Genomic DNA, 21,937 nt, shown 5'->3' with positions numbered 1-21,937 from the left:
TACGGACGAGTGACAAGTGTCACAACACGCACACTAACACATTTTCGTTGAAGTATGTTATTGTATTCTGAGAGATGAGAAGTCGGATTTGTCGCTCGACCGATCCGCAATTTGTACTGAGCGAGCAAAATCGATAAATCCAACAATTACATGAGACTAAAATATAATAATTGTGTTTGAATGTAATTAAACGTATGATATGTAAAAAAAAATATTACATGTGAAATGTAACACTTTCTTTTTGTAAATTTGATGTCCCCGACCTCTTTTTATAACAAAAAACCGAGCAAACAGGCATTTTTGTGCAGCAGTGTTCACGCGCGCGTCTGGACTCGGTCTAGTGAAAAATCCAAGTGCAACTAGTTTTATTACCCGCGCTAGATTAGATTGACGCGCTAATCTTGTACCTCGGTAGAGGGGAAATAGTGCGAATGCCGCCTCCCTTCCGTGTTGCTCGAAGGTTCTATGAGATTTGGCTTAAAAGCCTGGCATCCACGGCACAAAATTCCATTAAAAAAAACTTGACAATTCTAGGGATCGACAGGGCAAGCTATGCTAGCGCCATCTGCTTAACCTTTTGGACGCCAATGACCGATATATCTGCACCGCAGGTTCAACGCCAAAGACCGATTAATCGGTCACAAACCACAGAGCAACATGACCAGACCTACGTGCATATGCATAAAGTTCAATTTCAGTTTTGACACTTGGGTGACGTGGCGTCCGTGTGACAGCTTTTATGTTTGACACGGCGTCGAAAAGGTTAATACTTTGACCAGCCAACCCCATTGGCAACGTTCGGGATATTTCAGGTCTCGTACTAATGTAAACATGTCTATTTTCTAGCGTTACCTTTGAATAGATAAGATTCTTAAAGTAAGCTATAATCGAAATAATGTTATTTGTATGTACAGAAAAAACACACTGAACAATTACTTGGCTTAACATTTTATTATGCTATAATCTCATACATATTCATTCAATTAGTTAAGAAATGGAATCAAATATGTAATTCAAATTCAAAACATAACAGAAGTACCTATACCATACCATACCTACTTCCAAGTAGGGCAAATCGTCAATTACTGGCCACCAGCTAATAACTGACCACCCTAAACTAAAAATTAATAAAAAAATATGATAATAATGTGGCTAGTTATTGAAAGGTGGCCCGTTATTGAAACCTTATACTAAAATGAATTCTGTTTATAGGTGAATAGAATTCAATTTTAGTTTATGGCGGCCAGTTACTAAACAGTGGCCAGTAATTGACGAATTACCATATAATTAGGCAGTCAAAGGAACAACCAAATGTGATGCTTTCAGAAAAAAAGTACTATGTTGTCGGGTGTGTTAAAGTTGTCTAATCGTATTCTTAGTGCAGTACCTAGCACCTACACTACCAACAATAGTTAGTAATCATTAATTACTCTTGTGCTTGAAAACGGCACAAATTATGGAATAGCCATCTTATTAAACAAAATGTAAGTAGGGTAATTCGTCAATAACTGGCCACTGTTTGGTGACTGGCCACCCTAACCTAAAAACTAATTTTATTCACCTATAAAACAGAATTCATTTTAGTATAAGGTGGCTTAGTTATTGAAGGGTGACCAGTTATTGAAACCTTATGCTAAAATGAATTCTGTTTATAGGTGAATAGAATTCATTTTTAGTTTAGGGTGGCCAGTTATTAGCCGGTGGCCAGTAATTGACGATTTACCCTATCTTACTATAAAGATAAAGCAAACCATTCTACCAACCATACGTTCTTAAAAAGCTTTGAATTAACAACCTTAAACTAACTTAAAAATAACAAATAAGCTATTATTCCGGTTCTCAAAACCTTTTCAGAAATCTACATTTATAAGCCAATTACATAAAATAAAATAAGACTTAAGATTCGAAAACAAGCTGAAAAATACTTGTGCAAAAAAATATCTTGAACACCGACTTAAGTAATCACGAAGTCAGCTATCAAGTTGTAACCGCTACATACAGTAACAATTATTTTTGTAGCTTGTACAGTACAAAGTTTGACGTTTAAAATAACACTAGCACTGCGTGTGCTATCAAAATCGTTGCAGACTTATATTGGTCTAACTCTAGATGTATTTAAAAAAGTTTTCATGTTCTTCCAGTCAATAAACGACTGCAAAGAGTAATCTTTAGTTACTGGCACCTACATCATTGTTAACTTTATATTGAAAAATTAAAAAAGCTAATAACCTCCCTAGGTTCACTCGTCCGCTATTTCATCTTCAGCCTCTGAAAGAAAAAAAAAGGGATTTTTAACAGACCAAATTTAAAAATATATTTTATTCAAAATGGCGTTTCGAAATAGAACCTTCATTCGTGATTTTATGTCCCAGATTCTAAAAGGGTAGTTACAGATGTAGTGCGTAATTGTTTTCCATCGTATTTTCTCGGAAACGTTCGTATTTGTCATGCTACTTCAGTCAACGTCAGTACTTTTTGAACCGAGATTGACTGAAATAGCAAGACACGTTCGTACGTTTCCGTGAAAATACGAAGGAAAACAATTATGCACTACATCCGTAGTTCTATTACCCTAATTTGTAAGACCATTCAGGAACACCATTTCCCCGTACGGGAAAGACTTTCATAAGGTCATTAAGAGCCAACGGGAGTGGTCATTTCTCCATACAAACGTACTCCTCGTTTTCCTCCGTGGTTTTTTAAGCTAGAGCAATGATTTTTTCAACACAGATTAATATTGTCAATATCTGTGTCGGACCGTTTTGCTTTTTTTGATATTTTTGTTTTTTAAGGCGCTAGAGCCCTTCAAAAATGGCCAAAATGGCCTAATTGACTATGCCGCAATGAGAGGCGTGGCATTCAAAACTGATATCAATTAGCCAAAAAAGCAAAACGGTCCGACACAGATAATTTCATAATCATTTACATTTCCAAATTTGGTTACGATTGGTTAAGTTTTGGAGGAGGAAACAGAGGAGTACGAAACCTCGATTTTTGAGATTTTTACGCAGGATTTTTCGCCTTGTCCTTATCGCACTACTTTTAGGTGCCGCTTCCGTTAGCGAGACGGGTATATTTACCTAAAATATTTAAAACTCAGCTCCTGTTTCGTCTTAAACATAAAACTATTTAATGACCTAACTCTGAGCTATGTTGGTTTTTGTACAAAGTTCCCTAGATAGTTGCCCATGTACCTAAACCAAGGGTCGGCAAACTATTGAGAAAAAGCAATCGTAGTAGAAATAACCAATCGCGAGCCGCGGTTTGCCGACCCTTGTCCTATACAATGGAGTTGGCCGGTCGAAGTATTCAGCAGATGGCGCCAGCATAGCTTGATGCCCTGTCAATCCTTAGAATTGTCATTTTTTTTATTGAATCTTATGCCCTGGATGCCAGCCCGTTAAGCCAAATTTTAAAAAAAAGGGGCAAGCTATGATGGGGCCATCTATACAAATCTTTGACAGTTGCCAACCCCATTAACCTTTTAAACGCCGCGCGTATCGTGCGCGCCGCGTCATCGTAAACCTTGCTGGAATGCACGAAGGTTGATATTGGGCTGTAGCCGCGCGCGTCAGTTGACTTCTTTGGCGGTCAAAAGGTTAAATAAGCTTTTATCGCTGACTGTACTTTTCTTACGACAGACAACTAATACTCATCGAAACAATTCTAAAAACCCCTAACAATTAGGTTGCGTTGCTTCATCACAGAGTTCCTATGGCCACCTCCTGTCTGCATCATCAGATCAGTTCGACAGTACCATATTATTGTATTGTCATCAGAACTACATACAGCTGCCAATTTTCATGACGCTACGATCCTTGGAAGATGGTTAAATTAGTTACCTTAGATTCCATTACATAGTTACATACAGGTCGACCAAATAAAGCTTGTTAAAAACCTAGTGTTTGCTTACCATCTGCATGTGTTCCGTTGGCGTGCTCCAAGCGCAGGGTCCGGAGGCGCGCCGCGGCGTCCTCGGGCGTCGCGTTGCTCTCTTCGGCGTCTTCAAACTCCTCATCTCCTGTACAGAATAGATTACATTTTCTTTATCGTCCGAGCGAAGTTTGCATGTTCATAAGTTCCATAAAGATAACTTGACTACATATTATTGTCCTAATATAAGAATAGTGTAGGTTAGGTTAGGTTTGTTTTCAGAAATGTTAATAGTTTCAGCACAAAACAATTATGCGAAATGAGTTTTATGCGTAACATTACATTACGCATTAGGACAATCAATTATTATGCGACCCAAAAAGACCCGAGTTCAAAGAGCTTCGCACAGCAATTTTCTCGTAACCTCGTTCTGTGCGTACTTAACGCCAAGTAAAACACTGCAATCCTAATCTATATACCTTCATCAAATTCCTCGCCGTCCATATAAGGGTCCTCGTCGATGTCATCCTCAGGGTCCGGGTGTAGGGTCTGTCCCTGAATCATGGCCTGGTACATGGGCTGGAGGTCCGACTCGTTCTGAGGGACGAACCTGGACAAGTGGAGTTTGATTTGTATGGTAATCGCTACACCTTATGAAACTAAGTTCCCCGCCGCGTTTATCTGTTTGTGTGTATGTATGTTCGCTATAAACTCAAAAACGACTGAACGGACTTTCATGCGGTTTTCGCCTATCAATAGAGTGACTCTTGACATGAAACTTGGCTTGAACATTTACGTAACATAAATCCATGTCTGGTACTATAGTACAGGCCAAACGAACGTTCCGATGGGGTAATAAACCGAACTGTCAACAAGGATGCGACTAAAGTCGATATTGCTTATAGATGAATTATGCTTGTTTGATGAAACAGGATTATACATCTGCATTTAATATAGTACCGATCTTCGAGCAACACGGAAGGGAGGCGGCATTCGCACTATTTCCCCTCTGCCGAGGTACAAGATTAGCGCGTCAATCTAATCTAGCGCGGGTAATAAAACTAGTTGCACTTGGATTTTTCACTAGACCGATTCCAGACGCGCGCGTGAACACTGCTGCACAAAAATGCCTGTTTGCTCGGTTTTTTGTTATAAAAAGAGGTCGGGGACATCAAATTTACAAAAAGACAGTGTTACATTTCACATGTAATATTTTTTTTACATATCATACGTTTAATTACATTCAAACACAATTATTATATTTTAGTCTCATGTAATTGTTGGATTTATCGATTTTGCTCGCTCAGTACAAATTGCGGATCGGTCGAGCGACAAATCCGACTTCTCATCTCTCAGATAGGGATTGCAATCCGGATTATTCGAACTTCGAAAATCCGGATTATCCGCCAATTTTTCAATCCGTTTCTAAATCCGGATTTTTAAACCCAAATCCGAATTTTCGGATTTTTTGTTGAACTATTATACAATTGCCTTTTGCACCGTTAAAATGTTCTGATTACTGCAAATAAGCAAATGTATACAGTCAGCAGTCAGCCAAATATCGTAATATAACTTTGTTGCCATAGAAATAAGGATGTGTTACGATATAGTGGCGAAATATTGAGAGACCAAAGCGGCAGCTTCAGTGGCTCGGACACTTAGAGATAATGGGAGAGGACCGTGCCGTGAAGAGAGCGTACTTGGGACAACAAAATGGGAGACGCCCGAGTGGACGTCTTAGGTACCGCTGAAACGACGTAGTTGCTCAAGACCTGCTCAACCTCGGCCATGGCGACTGGCGAGAGCTATTGCAAGACCGAGAAACATGGCGTGATCTGGTGTCGGAGGCTAGGACTCACTTTGGGTCGTTGCGTCACCGTAGCCGTAGTAAGTACCTAATGTTAATATCCAGAAAGGGAAATGGGGACTTGTATTAAAAGGCGATTTATCGGCGGTAGTCGTCCATATTTGTCTTAAGGCGGAAATTAATCTAATAAATGTTTTTGCAACTAGGCTTATAAAAATAAATAATTTCGTTTTTGTTGAATCAATTTTAAATAAATAGGTACCTACGTAGATGAAAAAATACCATCTTGCCCTTTTGCAATGAGAAATTTGCGAATTAAATTATCAAAATAACGGCTACAAATAAGAAATCCCTATCACAGTTATAAACCCTGGTAGGGTTGAATACATAATAATATCGGTATTTAACTAAATTTAAGAGCCAACGGGAGTGGTCATTTCTCCATACAAACGTACTCCTCGTTTTCCTCCGTGGTTTCTGAAGCTAGAGCAATGATTTTTTCAACACAGATTAATATTGTCAATATCTGTGTCGGACCGTTTTGCTTTTTTTGATATTTTTGTTTTTTAAGGCGCTAGAGCCCTTCAAAAATGGCCAAAATGGCCTAATTGACTATGCCGCAATGAGAGGCGTGGCATTCAAAACTGATATCAATTAGCCAAAAAAGCAAAACGGTCCGACACAGATAATTTCATAATCATTTAGATTTCCAAATTTGGTTACGATTGGTTAAGTTTTGGAGGAGGAAACAGAGGAGTACGAAACCTCGATTTTTGAGATTTTTACGCAGGATTTTTCGCCTTGTCCTTATCGCACTACTTTTAGGTGCCGCTTCCGTTAGCGAGACGGGTATATTTACCTAAAATATTTAAAACTCAGCTCCTGTTTCGTCTTAAGACAAACTCTTTATTTCACTTACGCGAGCGGAGCTGCGGGCCCGTCTAGTATAAGATAATATTTGTAACTTACGATTCGAAAGTGCTTGTTGCTAAGCCTACTCAATAAAGAATATTTTGACTTTGACTTAGGTTCCGCAACTTCCGCAGTGGAGATGTGCTAAAACCCCCAAGAAATTTTGATCTCAGTGTCATAGTAGTCTCAGTGTCACTGTAGGATTCTTAATTAAAATTATTAAACAAGATATTTTTTTGTTTCCAAGTTGCTTTTGTTATTGATATAATATAACTGTGTAATTAATATAACTTGTTATTTGATCATAAGACTATTACAGTAAATAAAAAGACTAATTTCTTATTAGAAAGTCGTTTTTTTTTTTTTATTCCTGGTACCAAGAAAACATTCCCTAAATCCGGATTTTATCCGAAGTTCGGATTTCGGCGTGAAAATTATCCGAAAATCCGGATTTTGTAAAATAGATTCGGATTTGCAATCCCTACTCTCAGAATACAATAACATACTTCAACGAAAATGTGTTAGTGTGCGTGTTGTGACACTTGTCACTCGTCCGTACACAAAAAGAGATCGAGGTTTGCAAGACTTGTCTTTGACGTGTGTCATTTTCTATGTATTTGTGTCGTCATTACAGATTGGATTTTGTATGTAAGTGTGTGAGAAGTGCGACTGTGTGCACCTTTCCCCCCGCGAAAAATGGCAGAAAGATTTGTACGGTGAGATATCGCTTGGGCCGCTCCCTTCCGATGTGTCGGAAGCCGGTGTTGCTCGAAGGTACCGATTGCTATATTTATTAATATTTATTTATTTTTATGGTATGTATTATAAAGTTATAAATTATTAGCATCGTGTGTACCTAATTATAACAATAACATTTTTCTTTATATTTATTTCGCTTTGATATAATATTTTTACGATAATCTGTGATTTTTTTCCTAAGAATGACTTCAAAACTAACATAACCAATCGATAATCTGTGAAGGTTGCGACACGCATCCCTACATGCAGGTGGTAAAAGGGGCGGGGCCGGCCTAAGGATTTATGGTCTCACCGGAACGTTCGTTTGGCCTGTACTCAGAGTTGGGCAAAATTTAATCGAATAACGATTAACGATTAAAATTTTCCGATTTAATCGCGAGCGACGATTAAAAGTGGCGATTAATTAATTTTATTCGAAGAGCTTCGATTAACATTAGTCGCGATTAAATTAATCGTCGACTAATTTCCGCGATTAATTTTTTTATTCGAATAATTATTCGACTAATTTTCTCACGATTAATTTTAGGAACCATCGCCCACACTGTTAACTGTACATCGCCACCTTATGCCGTTTGTAATAAGGTCTTTGTTGTTTTATAGGTTTTCAGGACTGCGGATTTAGAAAATGATGACTGTTTTGGAATCCAAGATGGCGACCGTGCACTTTGTAAAGTCATCATGGGTATCGATTTATAGGTTTCAGGGAGTGCCGGTTTCGAAAATGATGACAGTTTTGGAATCCAAGACGTCTGCCGTGCACTTTGACATAAAAGTCGTCATGGGTGTCGTTTCATAGGTTTCAGGGAGTGCAGAATTCGAAAATGATGACAGTTTTGGAATCCGAAATGTCTGCCGTGCACTTTGACATAAAAGTCGTCATGGGTGTCGTTTTATAGGTTTCAGGGGGTGCAGAATTCGAAAATGATGACAGTTTTGGAATCCGAAATGTCTGCCGTGCACTTTGACATAAAAGTCGTCATGGGTGTCGTTTTATAGGTTTCAGGGGGTGCACAATTCGAAAATGATGACAGTTTAGGAATCCGAAATGTCTGCCGTGCACTTTGACATAAAAGTCGTCATCGGTGTCGTTTTATAGGTTTCAGGGGGTGCAGAATTCGAAAATGATGACAGTTTTGGAATCTCATTTTTATTTTTTTTGAGATGTCACTTCAATTTCAGTCAAGTTTTAATTGTTTCGTTTGCAAGAAAATACTATTCGAGATAGTTTGATATATTTACCTTGTTAAATTTGTTCAAAGACTTGTAGTTTAGGTATTGTGTAGGATAATATTATTAAAAACTGATTTAAGCCGTATGAAGTGTTTCCTCTTTTTTTAAAGGATGCTATTCCAAAACTGTCATCATTTTCGAATTCTGCACCCCCTGAAACCTATAAAACGACACCCATGACGACTTTTATGTCAAAGTGCACGGCAGACATTTCGGATTCCAAAACTGTCATCATTTTCGAATTCTGCACCCCCTGAAACCTATAAAACGACATCCATGACGACTTTTATGTCAAAGTGCACGGCAAACATTTCGGATTCCAAAACTGTCATCATTTTCGAATTCTGCACCCCCTGAAACCTATAAACTGACACCCATGACGACTTTTATGTCAAAGTGCACGGCAGACATTTTGGATTCCAAAATGGTCATCATTTTCGAATTCTGCACTTCCAGAAACCTATAAAACGACACCCATGACGACTTTTATGTCAAAGTGCACGGCAGACATCTTGCATTCCAAAATGATCATCATTTTCGTAACCAGCACTCCCTAAAACCGATAAATCGACACCCATCTCGACTTTTATGACAAAGTGTTTGGCTGCCACCTGCACTGCACGCAAGGCATCTTTTTTTTACGTACTAAAATGACCCACTGTCAACTTTCAATCGAGATTTAATCGAAAATTTATTCGATTAATATGCAGATTAATTCAATTTCAATCGTATGTCAGGTCGACTAAATTAATCGCGATTAAATTAATCGCGATTAAAATTTGACGATTAACTTTTTTATTCGAATAAAAAGTTAATCGATTAATGCCCATCTCTGCCTGTACTATATCATTGCTAAAAATTGTTATACAAAGAAAATAAAGCAAGTACAGTTTTCGGCCTAAATAAGCACATGCACACTATAGGGAAACGTGACATAGGGCGGTGCAGACTCTGTATGGAGGCAGAGGAGACGCCCTTGCACATCCTCACAGAGTGCCCTTGCCTAATGCGTACTCGTGACATTTTCGGCTTTGCCACAGTTTGGTAGTAAGAAGAGATGGTATGGTGTATATGAATATACTCACAACAAATTTGTGGAGGGTGGGTCGTCAGCATCAAACTCATCATCATCATCCTCCTCATTGGCATCGCCTGCTGCCTGGTTTAACTCTGGAAGCCTGGAAAAATATAGTGTTTTACCAAAATTAACCAGTCAAAACCGCTACTCATTATAATATTTCATGCTAGTTTTTAGGGTTCCGTACCCAAACAAGGTGATCTATGCCTGTTTGCTTTCAAGCATTGGTTTTGGTTTTGTTAAACAGTGAGAATTCTGTGCCAATGTAGTACTATTATCCTGTGGTTAAACCTCGTTTTACATGGTTCAACAGGCTTTGGCTACAAAAAATACTGGTCAACCACCTATCATACCTGAGTTCATGTCCGAGCACCACAAACAGTGCAGGCACAGGCTCCCGCTGTATGGCGTGCAGCGATATGTTGGGGTACAGCAGGGAGATGGTGGCTGATGCTCCGCCGTTGGCGCCGACGCCGCCACCCCACACTACATTACTAATAAAAAACATTACAAATGTAATAACTACAACTTGTATCAAAATAATACAGTATAATGAGTAACATAAAAAGATTAAAAATTAAATTTAAAAACTAATTAAAATTAAAAACTACCTAAAATTAAAAACTAATTAAAATTAAAAAATACCTAAAATTAAAAACTAAACTAATCTAAATTAAAATAAATCTAAAAAAGGCCCCCGCGGCATTGTGCCAAAGATGCTGGCAGCATTCCCTCGCTGAATGGCAATGCTAATGCGTTGCGAGAGAAAGCTGCCAGCTCTCTGGTCACCGGTGGTATATGGTATCAAACACTACACATATTCTCCCAGTGTTAGTATTGCTAACAAACTATTGATATAAGAAAATCATTTTTAGGGCACCCAAAGAGTAAAAATGGGATCCTATTACTAAGAATCCACTGTCCCTCTGTCTGTCAACAGGCTGTATCGCTGTGCTAGACAGTTGAATTTGTCACCGATGATGTATTTCTGTTACCGCTATAACAACAAATGCTAAAAAGTACAGAATCCTCGGTGGGCGACTGGCAAGTCTGACTCGCACTTGTCCAGTTTTTTTACATTCTCAATGTACAATCGAATAAGAGACACTTTAGTGAAACACTAAAACATAAGTTGGCAAAAATCTTAAAATAAGTCACCTTAATAGAAAGATGGGAAGGAGGGGGGGAGGGAAGGGGAGGTGGGGAAACCCCCCCTCCAACTTCCCCCCGCGGAAATGCTTGGTTTCTGAATTATTCATAATTTCATAGTTATAATTTGAGGTTATGATAGTGCCAAAGATTGGGTTATTCGCAGACGATCTAGAACGCAAAATGACTAGTGTAATATTTTGCCTATATCACTTTTAGTCTACATCGCGAACGGTCCAGTTGCCAACATGCCTACATCATTTTCGTCGTTTTATCGTTACGTTAGCGATGTCGACGGAGCCCCGCTGTCGCGGGGCTCCTATTCTGTGCTGTTTGGCCTTCGGCCTTTTGAAGATAACTATCGAACCTAACCTACCCTAGTGATATAAAAAAGTGGTAATTTTGCGTTCTAAACCGTTCGCGATGTAGACTATAAGGGATATAGGCAAAATATTCACTAGTCATTTTGCGTTCTAAACCGTCTTAATATTCAATGATCGTGACGGCAGCTAAAATTGCTTTAAATCAATTTAAAACAACCCGTGACAGCGTCAGTTATCCTCAAATAAGGCGACTTATTTTAAGATCCAACCCCATAAGTTTTGCCAAAATTGTATGCCAAAATAAAAGAGATATAAATGTAATATATACACTAAATTTAGAATGTCCTTTCTGAGACAAAGGGGCATAATGACATTGTTATTTTGGGATTGAAGTACAATAACAACATCATGGATTGCTTTTTATATAGTTTCAATTTTTTTAGTGAATATCACTGACTTAATATTAGAAATAGACACACAGAGCGGAACAAAAATGTCAACAAAATGTGGATCAGAATGACATTAGCTGCAAATTTGCATTGATGATAAAAACGCTTACGTAAATTTTGAGTCAAGATAAATGTTTTGTACGGAAAAGAACTTACTGTCGTAAGCATTAAGTGTCAAATTTGTAAACATTATTACCAACACTGTTAAAACTTTAAGTCCGATGGCACTAAACGTAACTTCACCTTTGTATTTACGTCAAACAACGTCAAACGAGAATAATGAACGAATGGAGTCCCTTTGGTACATTTTAATAGGTATTACTGTACAGAAAAACCGAAGTAATAAATGAAACAAATTTAATTTGATCGGGAGTTCAAATAAAATTAATTCATGGTAACAACCCGTGTAAGTTATCATAAAATAAATTTATAAATTTATTATATTTTCCTTGAAATAAATTCAACTTATTAAATAACTGTGTATTTTAGATCTACATTATACTCTTCGCACTTTCGTTCTTTGCAATATAGTGCACGGGGACATTCAGGTCGCTACTGGTACTGATTGGTTATGGTCTTTATCAAAAAAATCCTGTGGTTGTCACTGTGTTCAGACAGGTTTAACATTTACAGTTAGTCGATGTAAGCCCTTATTGGTCGTGTATATGTCGGAAACAGGGAAATGCGCCGAACACACAAGTGCCGTTTTGCCTTGTTTAAAACTGCATCACCCCTATCTCTTGCTATAATAGCAGTCCACTCTGCACGTCGCATAGGTTTTCTTGGAAATCTTGAATTTAAACATAATATTATATCTTACGAATTCCATATAAAAATAAAAACCGGGCAAGTGCGAGTCGGACTCGCGCACGAAGGGTTCCGTACCATAATGCAAAAAAAAAAAACGAAAAAAAAGCAAAAAAAAAACGGTCACCCATCCAAGTACTGACCACTCCCGACGTTGCTTAACTTTGGTCAAAAATCACGTTTGTTGTATGGGAGCCCCATTTAAAGCTTTATTTTATTCTGTTTTTAGTATTTGTTGTTATAGCGGCAACAGAAATACATCATCTGTGAAAATTTCAACTGTCTAGCTATCACGGTTCGTGAGATACAGCCTGGTGACAGACGGACGGACGGACGGACGGACAGCGAAGTCTTAGTAATAGGGTCCCGTTTTACCCTTTGGGTACGGAACCCTAAAAAGTATTGGCCTCACATCGACTCATTAGATTTTTGTTCCTTCACATCCCTTCTTTGGTACTAACAAAATAATTTATTCAAAATCATGAAATTACCACCAGATTACATAAATTATGTAATGCTATCCAAATAACTAACCGAAAGAAATACATTCCATGCTTTTTCCTCGTTTTATCATTGTTGTTTTTGCATATTTTTACGACCATTTTACGACATTGTTGACAACTTCACATTTGAGCGGTCCATACAAGACTAAACGAAAAAGTAACGCGTGATCTGTTTTAACGTTACTTTTGCGGGGCCATTTTTTGCGGCTGATTGGGTATCCAGTTCTTATTCTATATCAATGGTGAATATGGTATTTAATCTAAAGTTTAGTATAACTCCGTTAAAAAAAATGATAGGTATGATGATAAATTGTTTAACTACATGTCTCATATACTTCAGAATAAAATAATAATTGAAAAATTGAATATACACTTGATTTTTCTCTCAATTAAGGTTAAAATAAACAAATCGGTATAAGTAAGAAAACGTGGGACAACTACACTAAACAGTACAGCGTTAATTAGAAGAAAACTTACTTTTCTGTTATGTATAATGTAGCAGTGCCTAGTTCTTGGCCATCAACCAGGAGTTTGGTGCCCGGAGTTTGAGATAGTACCCCTTCAACGGGAGCCGAAAAGGTAGACGAAACAACAACCATTTTGACCACACTGAGTGATATACCAATAAGTTGAAATGAACAACTTATAAGGTAAATAGGTTTAAAAGGTCGTGAACAATAGAAAAGCGTGTAAAACTCTCACAAATTCGTGGGAACACGTTTTTCTCTCAGCGATTCACGTTTTGCATCAATAGTTTTTGTTAATAATAGTAAGGATGTTTTCTATTACGTTAAAAAGACATTTTTTATTCGTTTCTTTGTTTGTCTCGGAAACGTTTTGTTATTTGTTCAACATTTAATGTTTGGCATTTTTTTTTATAAAAATTAACAAATAAGAATTACAATAAAATAAAGAAAAATATAGTTTTGTATAATTAGGTTACCAACTTTAAAACCAATATTATTTTCAATATTTTATATTATTCTTGATTTTTATGATGCATACGTTCAGCAATAACTAAACGTGGAAAAATATTGACCAATTAAAAAAAGCTTAAAGTACGTAACTTCTATTAACCAATCAAAATTAGGCAATACATTACCGACAACGAGAACGCACTTCCGCTTACGTGTTGCCATAATTTGAAATATACAGGAATTCTAAATAATTTCTTGTTGAACTATGCCATCTCTCAACTGTATAGTAGGGTTTTCTAATGCTTATTTCCTTTAGAATCATTGACATTTATGATAAATTAATTTTAATTTTAATGATCAAGTAGTTTAAGTGGTTTATGTTGTAGGATACGATTTTTGTTTTGTTTTTAATCCTATTTAGACTTTAGACAGTGGTAACATTGATTTTTAGTTGTCAAGTCGAAGTGTCATATCAACATGCCATTTTCGTCAATTTCGTCTTTCGTCTGTCGAATTTGGTGAATACGGTGAAGTATATAAAAATATTGAACATCAGAACCGAAAAAACAGCAAAATTACTAATAGCAATTTGCTATATCGTAATCGTACATTCATAAATAAAGTATTTTCTAAAGCAAACACACTGTTCCTAAGAGACTAAAATGAAGGACTCAAGTTATCATTTTGTGAATGTTGAGGAAACATTTGATCAAGACAATAGTGGCTCTGTTAATCATACTGAAAATAAAGATGTAAGTTAAGATTTACCAACTAAAAGTTATACTAAGTTACCATTTCTCACTAATTGTTAAATTATTGTTCTCTTTATTTATTTAGGGTCTGAAGCTATCAACTTTGGAGCAGGATTCCCGCGGCCTAACTGAAAATGCTGAGGACATCCCAAAACGTAAATACTACCGGCTGGACCAAGTGGTATTTGCTGAGTCTATCCATGGGGAAACTACTACAGAAGAACGAGGTACCTATATAAAAAAAGTTGGGATAATATACACTTATGTTAAATTAAATATTTTGATGAATAAAAATTTTACACTTAAATATTTGCTTAAGAGATTGAGCAACTTTTTTCACTTTTAGACATTTTGTTGGGTAACTTTAAGTTAAGGTATAATTATAAACTGAAATAAATGTCATATACTAAGAAAAAGTGACTAACGCCTCCAGTGCCCCAGACTGGAATGGAACCAGCGTCCTCTGCTATCGCGTCAGGTGCCTGTCTACTTGAAATAAAAAACAAATTAAAATATTTTCTGAAAATAATTTAATTTGTTCTAATACTTCTAATAGTAAGGCATAATTAGTAATTAATTTTAACAGGTGAACAGGAAGATTTGGGAGAAATAAAATTTGTTGACAATATCATAGTGAAGACTAGACCTGGCAAAAGAAATAGATATTTTATTGATATCAAAGATGACTGCCTGGAATGTCCTATGGTAAGTTTACTCTAGATATTAAACAACAAAAAATTATGGGCACTACTTTTTAAATGATTTTAGTTATAGTTTATAAGAAACTTTTACTGCCATCTGACTTTCTAACTTTAAACAAATGAAGAACTAGGCCTTACTGAGATTAGTTTGATTTCTTCACATTGTTTTCCTTCACCAAAACCTGCCTTAGATCTCTTTCCCACTGACATCCAGTTTTATGCAGAATCTCGTTTTAGTAGTATACAAGCTAATACAGTAACGTTCACATGAGCATTCTGTTTGCGGGATACTGCACGCCGAGTGTTGGCCGAAAAGTTAATGCGATTGAATATTCTTGACCATTAACCAGTACAAATTGAACCGTCAGTTACCGTTTACGGTTCAATTTGTACTGGTTAATGGTCAACCCACTGGTACCCCAGAGATGCTAAAACAAAGAGAGGCAGACAGATACTAAGGTGGGAAGATGATATAAAGAAGGTCGCTGGACCAACTTGGAGTCGGGAAGCACGGGAGAGAGAGCATTGGAAGGTTTTAGAGGAGGCCTATGTCAGTGGACGCGAAGCTAGAAATAATTAAAAAAATAGAGGAAATAAAATAAAACATGTAATTACACATAATAACTAGCAATAAAGGCTATCTTTATCTTTTTATCTTTAATGGCCAATTGCAATCAACATTCGGCCAACACTGCTGCACGCATACTACAGAAAACTGGATCCAGCAGAAAACCGTACCCGGAAAAAACTGTACGTAAGTGGGAAAGAGCTCTATTAAGACGAAACAGGCTGGCAAATGAGAGCATGCGCGTCGGACTGTACATGAACATAGAAAAGACTAAAGTAATGACCAACTCTAAAACTCGGATAATAAAAGTGAATGGAAGCGAAGTGGAGTACGTAAATGACTATATTTATCTAGGCAAACAAGTGTCCTTCAATAAAAAACAAAATGAAGAAGAAGTCGACAGAAGAATAAACAACACATGGAGAAAATACTGGTCACAAAAAGAAGTACTTAAAGGCGACTACCATCCAAAGTTAAAAAAGATAATAATGGACACTTGCATACTACCTTGTCTGACATATGGTTGTCAAACATGGACATACACAAATACAATAAAAAATAAAATTTCCACATGTCAACATGCCATGGAAAGGAGTATGTTGAAGTTAAGACGAATACATAAAGTCAGAAATGAAGAGATCAGGAAAAGAACTAAACTTGTGGATGCCCTAAAACAAACACTGCGTCTAAAATGGCAATGGGCTGGTCATGTGTCAAGATATACAGACAAAAGATGGACTAAGACTGTGACTGAATGGACAGGACCACCTGGAAAAAGACATCAAGGAAGGCCACAGAAGCGCTGGTCAGACGACATAGTTCAAATAGTTGGAAAAACAGGAATAAATTGGATGAAATTAGCTACAGATAGAGAACAATGGAAGGGACTCGAGGAGGCTTTTACCCAATAGGGATCAGTGAAAAGAATTAACAAATAATACAACAACATATAAACAAACATTATATTCGCTGAAATAAATAAAGCTGTAATAAAAAAAAAAAAATAAGACGAAACAGGAGCTGAGTTTTAAACATTTTAGGTGAATATACCTGTCTCGCTAACGGAAGCGGCACCTAAAAGTAGTGCGATAAGGACAAGGCGAAAAATCCTGCGTAAAAATCTCAAAAATCGAGGTTTCGTACTCCTCTGTTTCCTCCTCCAAAACTTAACCAATCGTAACCAAATTTGGAAATCTAAATGATTATGAAATTATCTGTGTCGGACCGTTTTGCTTTTTTGGCTAATTGATATCAGTTTTGAATGCCACGCCTCTCATTGCGGCATAGTCAATTAGGCCATTTTGGCCATTTTTGAAGGGCTCTAGCGCCTTAAAAAACAAAAATATCAAAAAAAGCAAAACGGTCCGACACAGATATTGACAATATTAATCTGTGTTGAAAAAATCATTGCTCTAGCTTCAAAAACCACGGAGGAAAACGAGGAGTACGTTTGTATGGAGAAATGACCACTCCTGTTGGCTCTTAAGGCAGGTTTTGGTGAAAGAAAACAATGTGAAGAAATCAAACTAAGGATAGTATTCCATCTGTCCAATTTCTTGGTCCAATGTCATTGCGTCTCACTCTCTCACTAAGAAAAATGTGATACGCAAATACACATTGGACAAAGAAATTGTTTGAAATTAACCTTGCTTTCTATATTACACATCTTTGTTTACCATAATGTCCATAATCAACTTTTCATATGCACATTTTTTTAGTCAAACTGCTCGCAAACTTTCAACACCAAAACACTTCTAAAGGCCCACATCCGCAAGGTCCACTGCGCCACCACCAAGTACATTTGTGAGGAGTGCGGTGCGGGTTTCACAGCACCATATCTATTGAAGAGGCACTCCGCTGTCCATGGGGGTAAGGTGCAGTGTGGGGTTTGTGACAAGTGGCTCAGTCGGCGGACTGAGTAAGTATGACTTCTTTTCATCCTGTTACCCTCTCTGGTCTCTGTTGTTGTGTTGTCTGTTGGGACTTTCAATCCGGAGGTTGTGGGTTCAAACCTTGGCTAGTACCTATAGTTCGTTTTTTTAGCATTAGAAATAAGGTAAACAATCTTGATGTGTCTTTTAATTGAAAAACACATTTTAAAAATAACTTATGGCAAATATATAACAATTATGAATCTAATACGATCTTTTATATTCTTCTGCTTTCATAAGTACATAATAGTTATTGGTTTTTAAAAAGCGTTTTTCAATTAAAAGACATGTCAAGTAAGTAAGTAAGTAAGTAAGTAAATATTCTTTATTGCACCAATAATTATACATTTTACATACATGTAAAACTACAAAGAAATCAAGAATCAAGATCGCTTACCTTCTTACAAGTTCTTTCTAATGCTAAAAAAAACGAACTATATAGCGGGGTCCACACAGAGCGAGCACGAGCTCTTGAGCTTTTCGGAACTTATGTACGAAATATCATTTGATATTTACCAGTTGCTTTTCGGTGAAGGAAAACATCGTGAGGAAACCGGACTAATCCCAATAAGACCTAGTTTTCCCTCTGGGTTCGAAGGTCAGATGCCGATGCCAGCCGATGCAGATGCCAGTCGCTTTCGTAAAAGTGCCTACGTCATTTCTTGGGATTAGTTGTCAAGCGGACCCAGGGCTTCCATGAGCCGTGGCAAAATGCCGAGATAACGCGAGGAAGAAGAAGACCCTCTGTTGGGGTGTAGGGCTGGGCCTAATACCAGGGGCGTATTTAGCCTAGGGCCATCCGGGCCATGACCCGGGGGGCCAATCCGCTAAGAGCGGCGTATGCCGCCCCTGGCGTTTTGCTTTTTGTTTTTCTTCCTTGACTTTTGGGGCGGCGAAACTTATTGGCTCGGGGCGCCAAATTTCAATATACGCCCCTGCCGAGTACCTTATTATTACTGAGAAAGTATGAGTTTATAGAAGTTTAAATGTAATAATGAGGGTAAACACACAAAGTTTAACGCAGATGGCGCTGTGATCGCTTAAAAAAATTCTTTAGATAACCCAAATCAAAAAAAAAACTAACCATAGACTTTTGTTTGGTTCCTAAACAGTTGGTGCCATTATTGTCCGTTTTTAAACTCATTCATTTGTCACCAGCCTGTCAGTTCACATGCGAACACACGGTGCGACGCGGCAACACGCGTGTGCGTCATGCGGCAAGCGCTTCCTGCGGCTTGCGTCGTTGCGGCGTCACGAGAAGTTTGTGCATCGCGACGGGGACTTGGCCTGCGAACGTTGTGATGCCAGGTACTTATAGTTTGTCAAAGGACTGTCTCATTTCAATCATAGACAGAGAGAATCATACTATCTTTGTCTTACACTAGTACTAGCACCCAAAAGAAAAGGATGAGTATAGTTTTCCTGGTTCTTACTGACTGACAAATTGGTTTGATCAACTATACTTGACTATCACGTAGGGCTTGCATTCCGGAATTCCGGAATTTCGAAATTCCGGAATCTCGGACCAATTTTCCGATATTTCAATTCCGGAATTGATACCACTGAATATCGAAAATTCCGGAATTGGATTTAAGTACTTTTTTTAGGTTTTAATACGTTTATTATTGAAAATTGTTAAGAAATTACATTATACTGTGTTGTTAGTCGTTATTACGTGCCTCTTAGTCATTCAATGGACTATAGTATTACATAATAGTAGGTATATATTTTACTGTTCCGTTTGCTAAACCAGTGCGAGTGCGACGTGCGATATTATAGGCTCATAATAATAAATAAAGGGCAGCTTGTGGCGAGCTGTTGGGGAGTAACGACCCCACGGACCCGAGTGCTCCCGAGAGTCGGTCAGGGTCTCCGTCTCCGGCGTGTCTTCGTCGGTCGGAGTGGACCCCAAGGGGACCCGCAAGACTCTCAGCTCTGGCTTACCTTCATTGGCCGTCCAGAGAGGAGTCGCTAGAGCTATATGCTCCAGGGGTGGAAGTGAAAGATGCATAAGACGCGAGTTGGCACAGTGGCTGGTAACAGCCACTGGGTAGAAAGCGGCGCACACCTCTCGACACCCCTGAGCCGCTCACACCGGTGTTGCTCCTGGTCGTCTTTACGACGGCAGTTTCAGGGGCCCATCTAGTCAGCGGCGAGTCACCGCCTGCCTCGATGACGGTGTTAACATTGTTATGGCAGGTGTCCGGACCTCTTTTACAATAGCCCAGTCTCATTGCCCACCCAAACATCAATCCATAGACCGGCATACTGTTCACTTTTTCTACAATAGTCCCAATGCCTGCTGAGACCGGTTCATGGGTGTCTATTGTTGCGCCTGTGAACGGGTTCCAGCAGGCGTTCTACATGACATTAAAGCTCTCCAAAGGGCCTCTACGTGTTGGATCTATATCCCCACGCAAGCCTATCAAAAGACCGGAATTTATAGGCCCGTGTTATCTAAGGAAAAAATAAATGATGTTGGACACGGCGCGGATAGTCCACCGCACCTGTTCCTCTCTCTATAGCCCTTACCACCGGCAGCTTGGGGGCCTTGCCCTGTTGCCGGCGGCACCCTAGGTTAGGTTTTTTATAATGTGTTCATATGTATTTTTTTTTTTCGTTTTTTATGTGTTTTTATATTTTATTTTTATATGTATATTGTAAAAACCTAAACAGAGAGTTTAAACGAATAAAAAAATTAATAATAATAAAGCAAAGCGATTTACTTGCTTAGAATAGTCAGAATAGTCTGAATCCTACATAAGCGAATTTTTAGAATTGAAATTAAACCTATTAGGTTAGGAAGAGTAGGAAGCTATTATATTTAACTGATTTGCTAGCAACTATAGTTTCCCCAATTAAATACCCCGTATCATAGAAGTGAATAAAAGTAACCATTTTAATGAGGTGTTAAAATAAGAGGTGAAAAAAAAAACGTAAGTACTTCAAATTAAATTTCTCTTAAACAATACTAACTTTAATAAACGTAAAGTATCAGAATTTCACATTTTTTGTTGTTTTTTAATAAAAAATGGAATAAAAATATGATAAACCCTAATTCCGGAACCAGTTCTGGAATTCCGGAATTGGAAGCCAATATCGAAAATCAGTTCCGGAATTGGAAACCATCCGATATTGCAAGCCCTAACTATCAGTGCACCGTTCTGTCACAGATTAAGTAATAGTACTACAGTACAGAAAGGAAACTTCCTACAAAACCGAAGTTTGACAGCGATTCAAGGACGAATCAGGGATGCTGCGGATGCAGATTTTTTGACATCCGCGGATATTTAAAGGCTTTACATGTTAGTAATTTTTGTTTAAAAAAAACGAAACGTTTAGTATAGGTGCGTTATATTTAATAAACAGTGACTTTTGGCTGACTTTTCTGGATCTAGACGATTTCGTTATAGGTAATGACGAAATTACCTAGCACTTACGCCGCCGCTAACACGTTCCTGTACCGACTTCTTCGACATACTACTACAGCATCCGCATTAAGCTCCGCATCGATTTTTTGCGGATGCGGATGCGGATTTTGATAATAATGCGGACAAACATACATTACAAACATACGTTTAATATCAGATGGACTAATTAATAGTGGACCTTATGTTGTTGCATTAAGGTTGAATTTTCAGTGAACAGTGTCACACGATAATACTAACAGTCTAACACTACTGACGGTAACACTTCAGTTACTCCGGAGTCTTTGACGATGGGTCTCTGTCGACCTGTCTGGGGGCCTACCGCGAAAACCGAAATTCGCGAATTGCGGGGATCTTTTTCTTTTACTCCAATGAAGGCGTAATTAGAGTGACAGAGAAAGATGCCCGCAATTTGCGAACTTCGATTTTCGCGGTTATAGCCCAGGCCTAGTGGGTAGTGACCCTCTTATTGCGCAGACATAAAGGTTTTTTCTATCGGTTTTTGCCGATTCCGTTTCGATATATTTGGGGAGACTCCTACTCGGATATAGTCGTCGGAAGTTAGTGTACAGATACCTTAGAGCATTTAATAACCGGAGTCGCCTTTAAGAGCTTACCCCTCTGCCGAAAAACTTGCACAATTGTCCAAACTTTTGTATGGAATGACGTTTATCTGACATGGCTATTTGTACGTTACGTACTAATCATGTGCAAATAGCCATACATTTGACGTGCCCCTCCCCCGCAAAA

At 38.0% G+C, this 21,937-nt stretch overlaps 1 protein-coding gene and 1 long non-coding RNA gene across 2 annotated transcripts in view; both read right to left on the bottom strand.

Annotated features, from left to right (window-relative positions):
• Positions 1-21,937, bottom strand: part of LOC134801905 (uncharacterized) — a 537,245-nt gene that overhangs the window by 395,879 nt on the left and 119,429 nt on the right. The gene's annotated exons all lie outside the window — the stretch shown is intronic.
• LOC134801781 (methylosome subunit pICln-like) lies at positions 1,763-13,687 on the bottom strand. The gene is made up of 6 exons (XM_063774375.1): positions 13,368-13,687; positions 10,013-10,153; positions 9,667-9,759; positions 4,353-4,483; positions 3,914-4,021; positions 1,763-2,268 (listed from the first exon to the last, which is right to left on the bottom strand). The coding sequence occupies exons 1-6, from the start codon at positions 13,487-13,489 to the stop codon at positions 2,240-2,242; spliced, it is 624 nt and encodes a 207-aa protein (XP_063630445.1). The 5' UTR covers positions 13,490-13,687; the 3' UTR covers positions 1,763-2,239.

This window comes from Cydia splendana, chromosome 23 (genome assembly GCF_910591565.1).
Source record: "Cydia splendana chromosome 23, ilCydSple1.2, whole genome shotgun sequence".
NCBI lineage: Eukaryota > Metazoa > Arthropoda > Insecta > Lepidoptera > Tortricidae > Cydia > Cydia splendana.
The sequence above is the reverse complement of the archived record's forward strand: the minus strand, read 5'-3'. Positions and strand labels throughout refer to the sequence as shown.

Excerpts from the sequence above, each read along its gene's own strand:
- LOC134801781 (XM_063774375.1), bottom strand. The coding sequence starts at position 13,489 with ATGGTTGTTGTTTCGTCTACCTTTTCGGCTCCCGTTGAAGGGGTACTA. Across the intron at positions 9,760-10,012 it reads GTGCTCGGACATGAACTCAG|GCTTCCAGAGTTAAACCAGG; the intron begins GTATGATAGGTG and ends ATATTTTTCCAG. Across the intron at positions 2,269-3,913 it reads CAACGGAACACATGCAGATG|AGGCTGAAGATGAAATAGCG; the intron begins GTAAGCAAACAC and ends TTTTTCTTTCAG.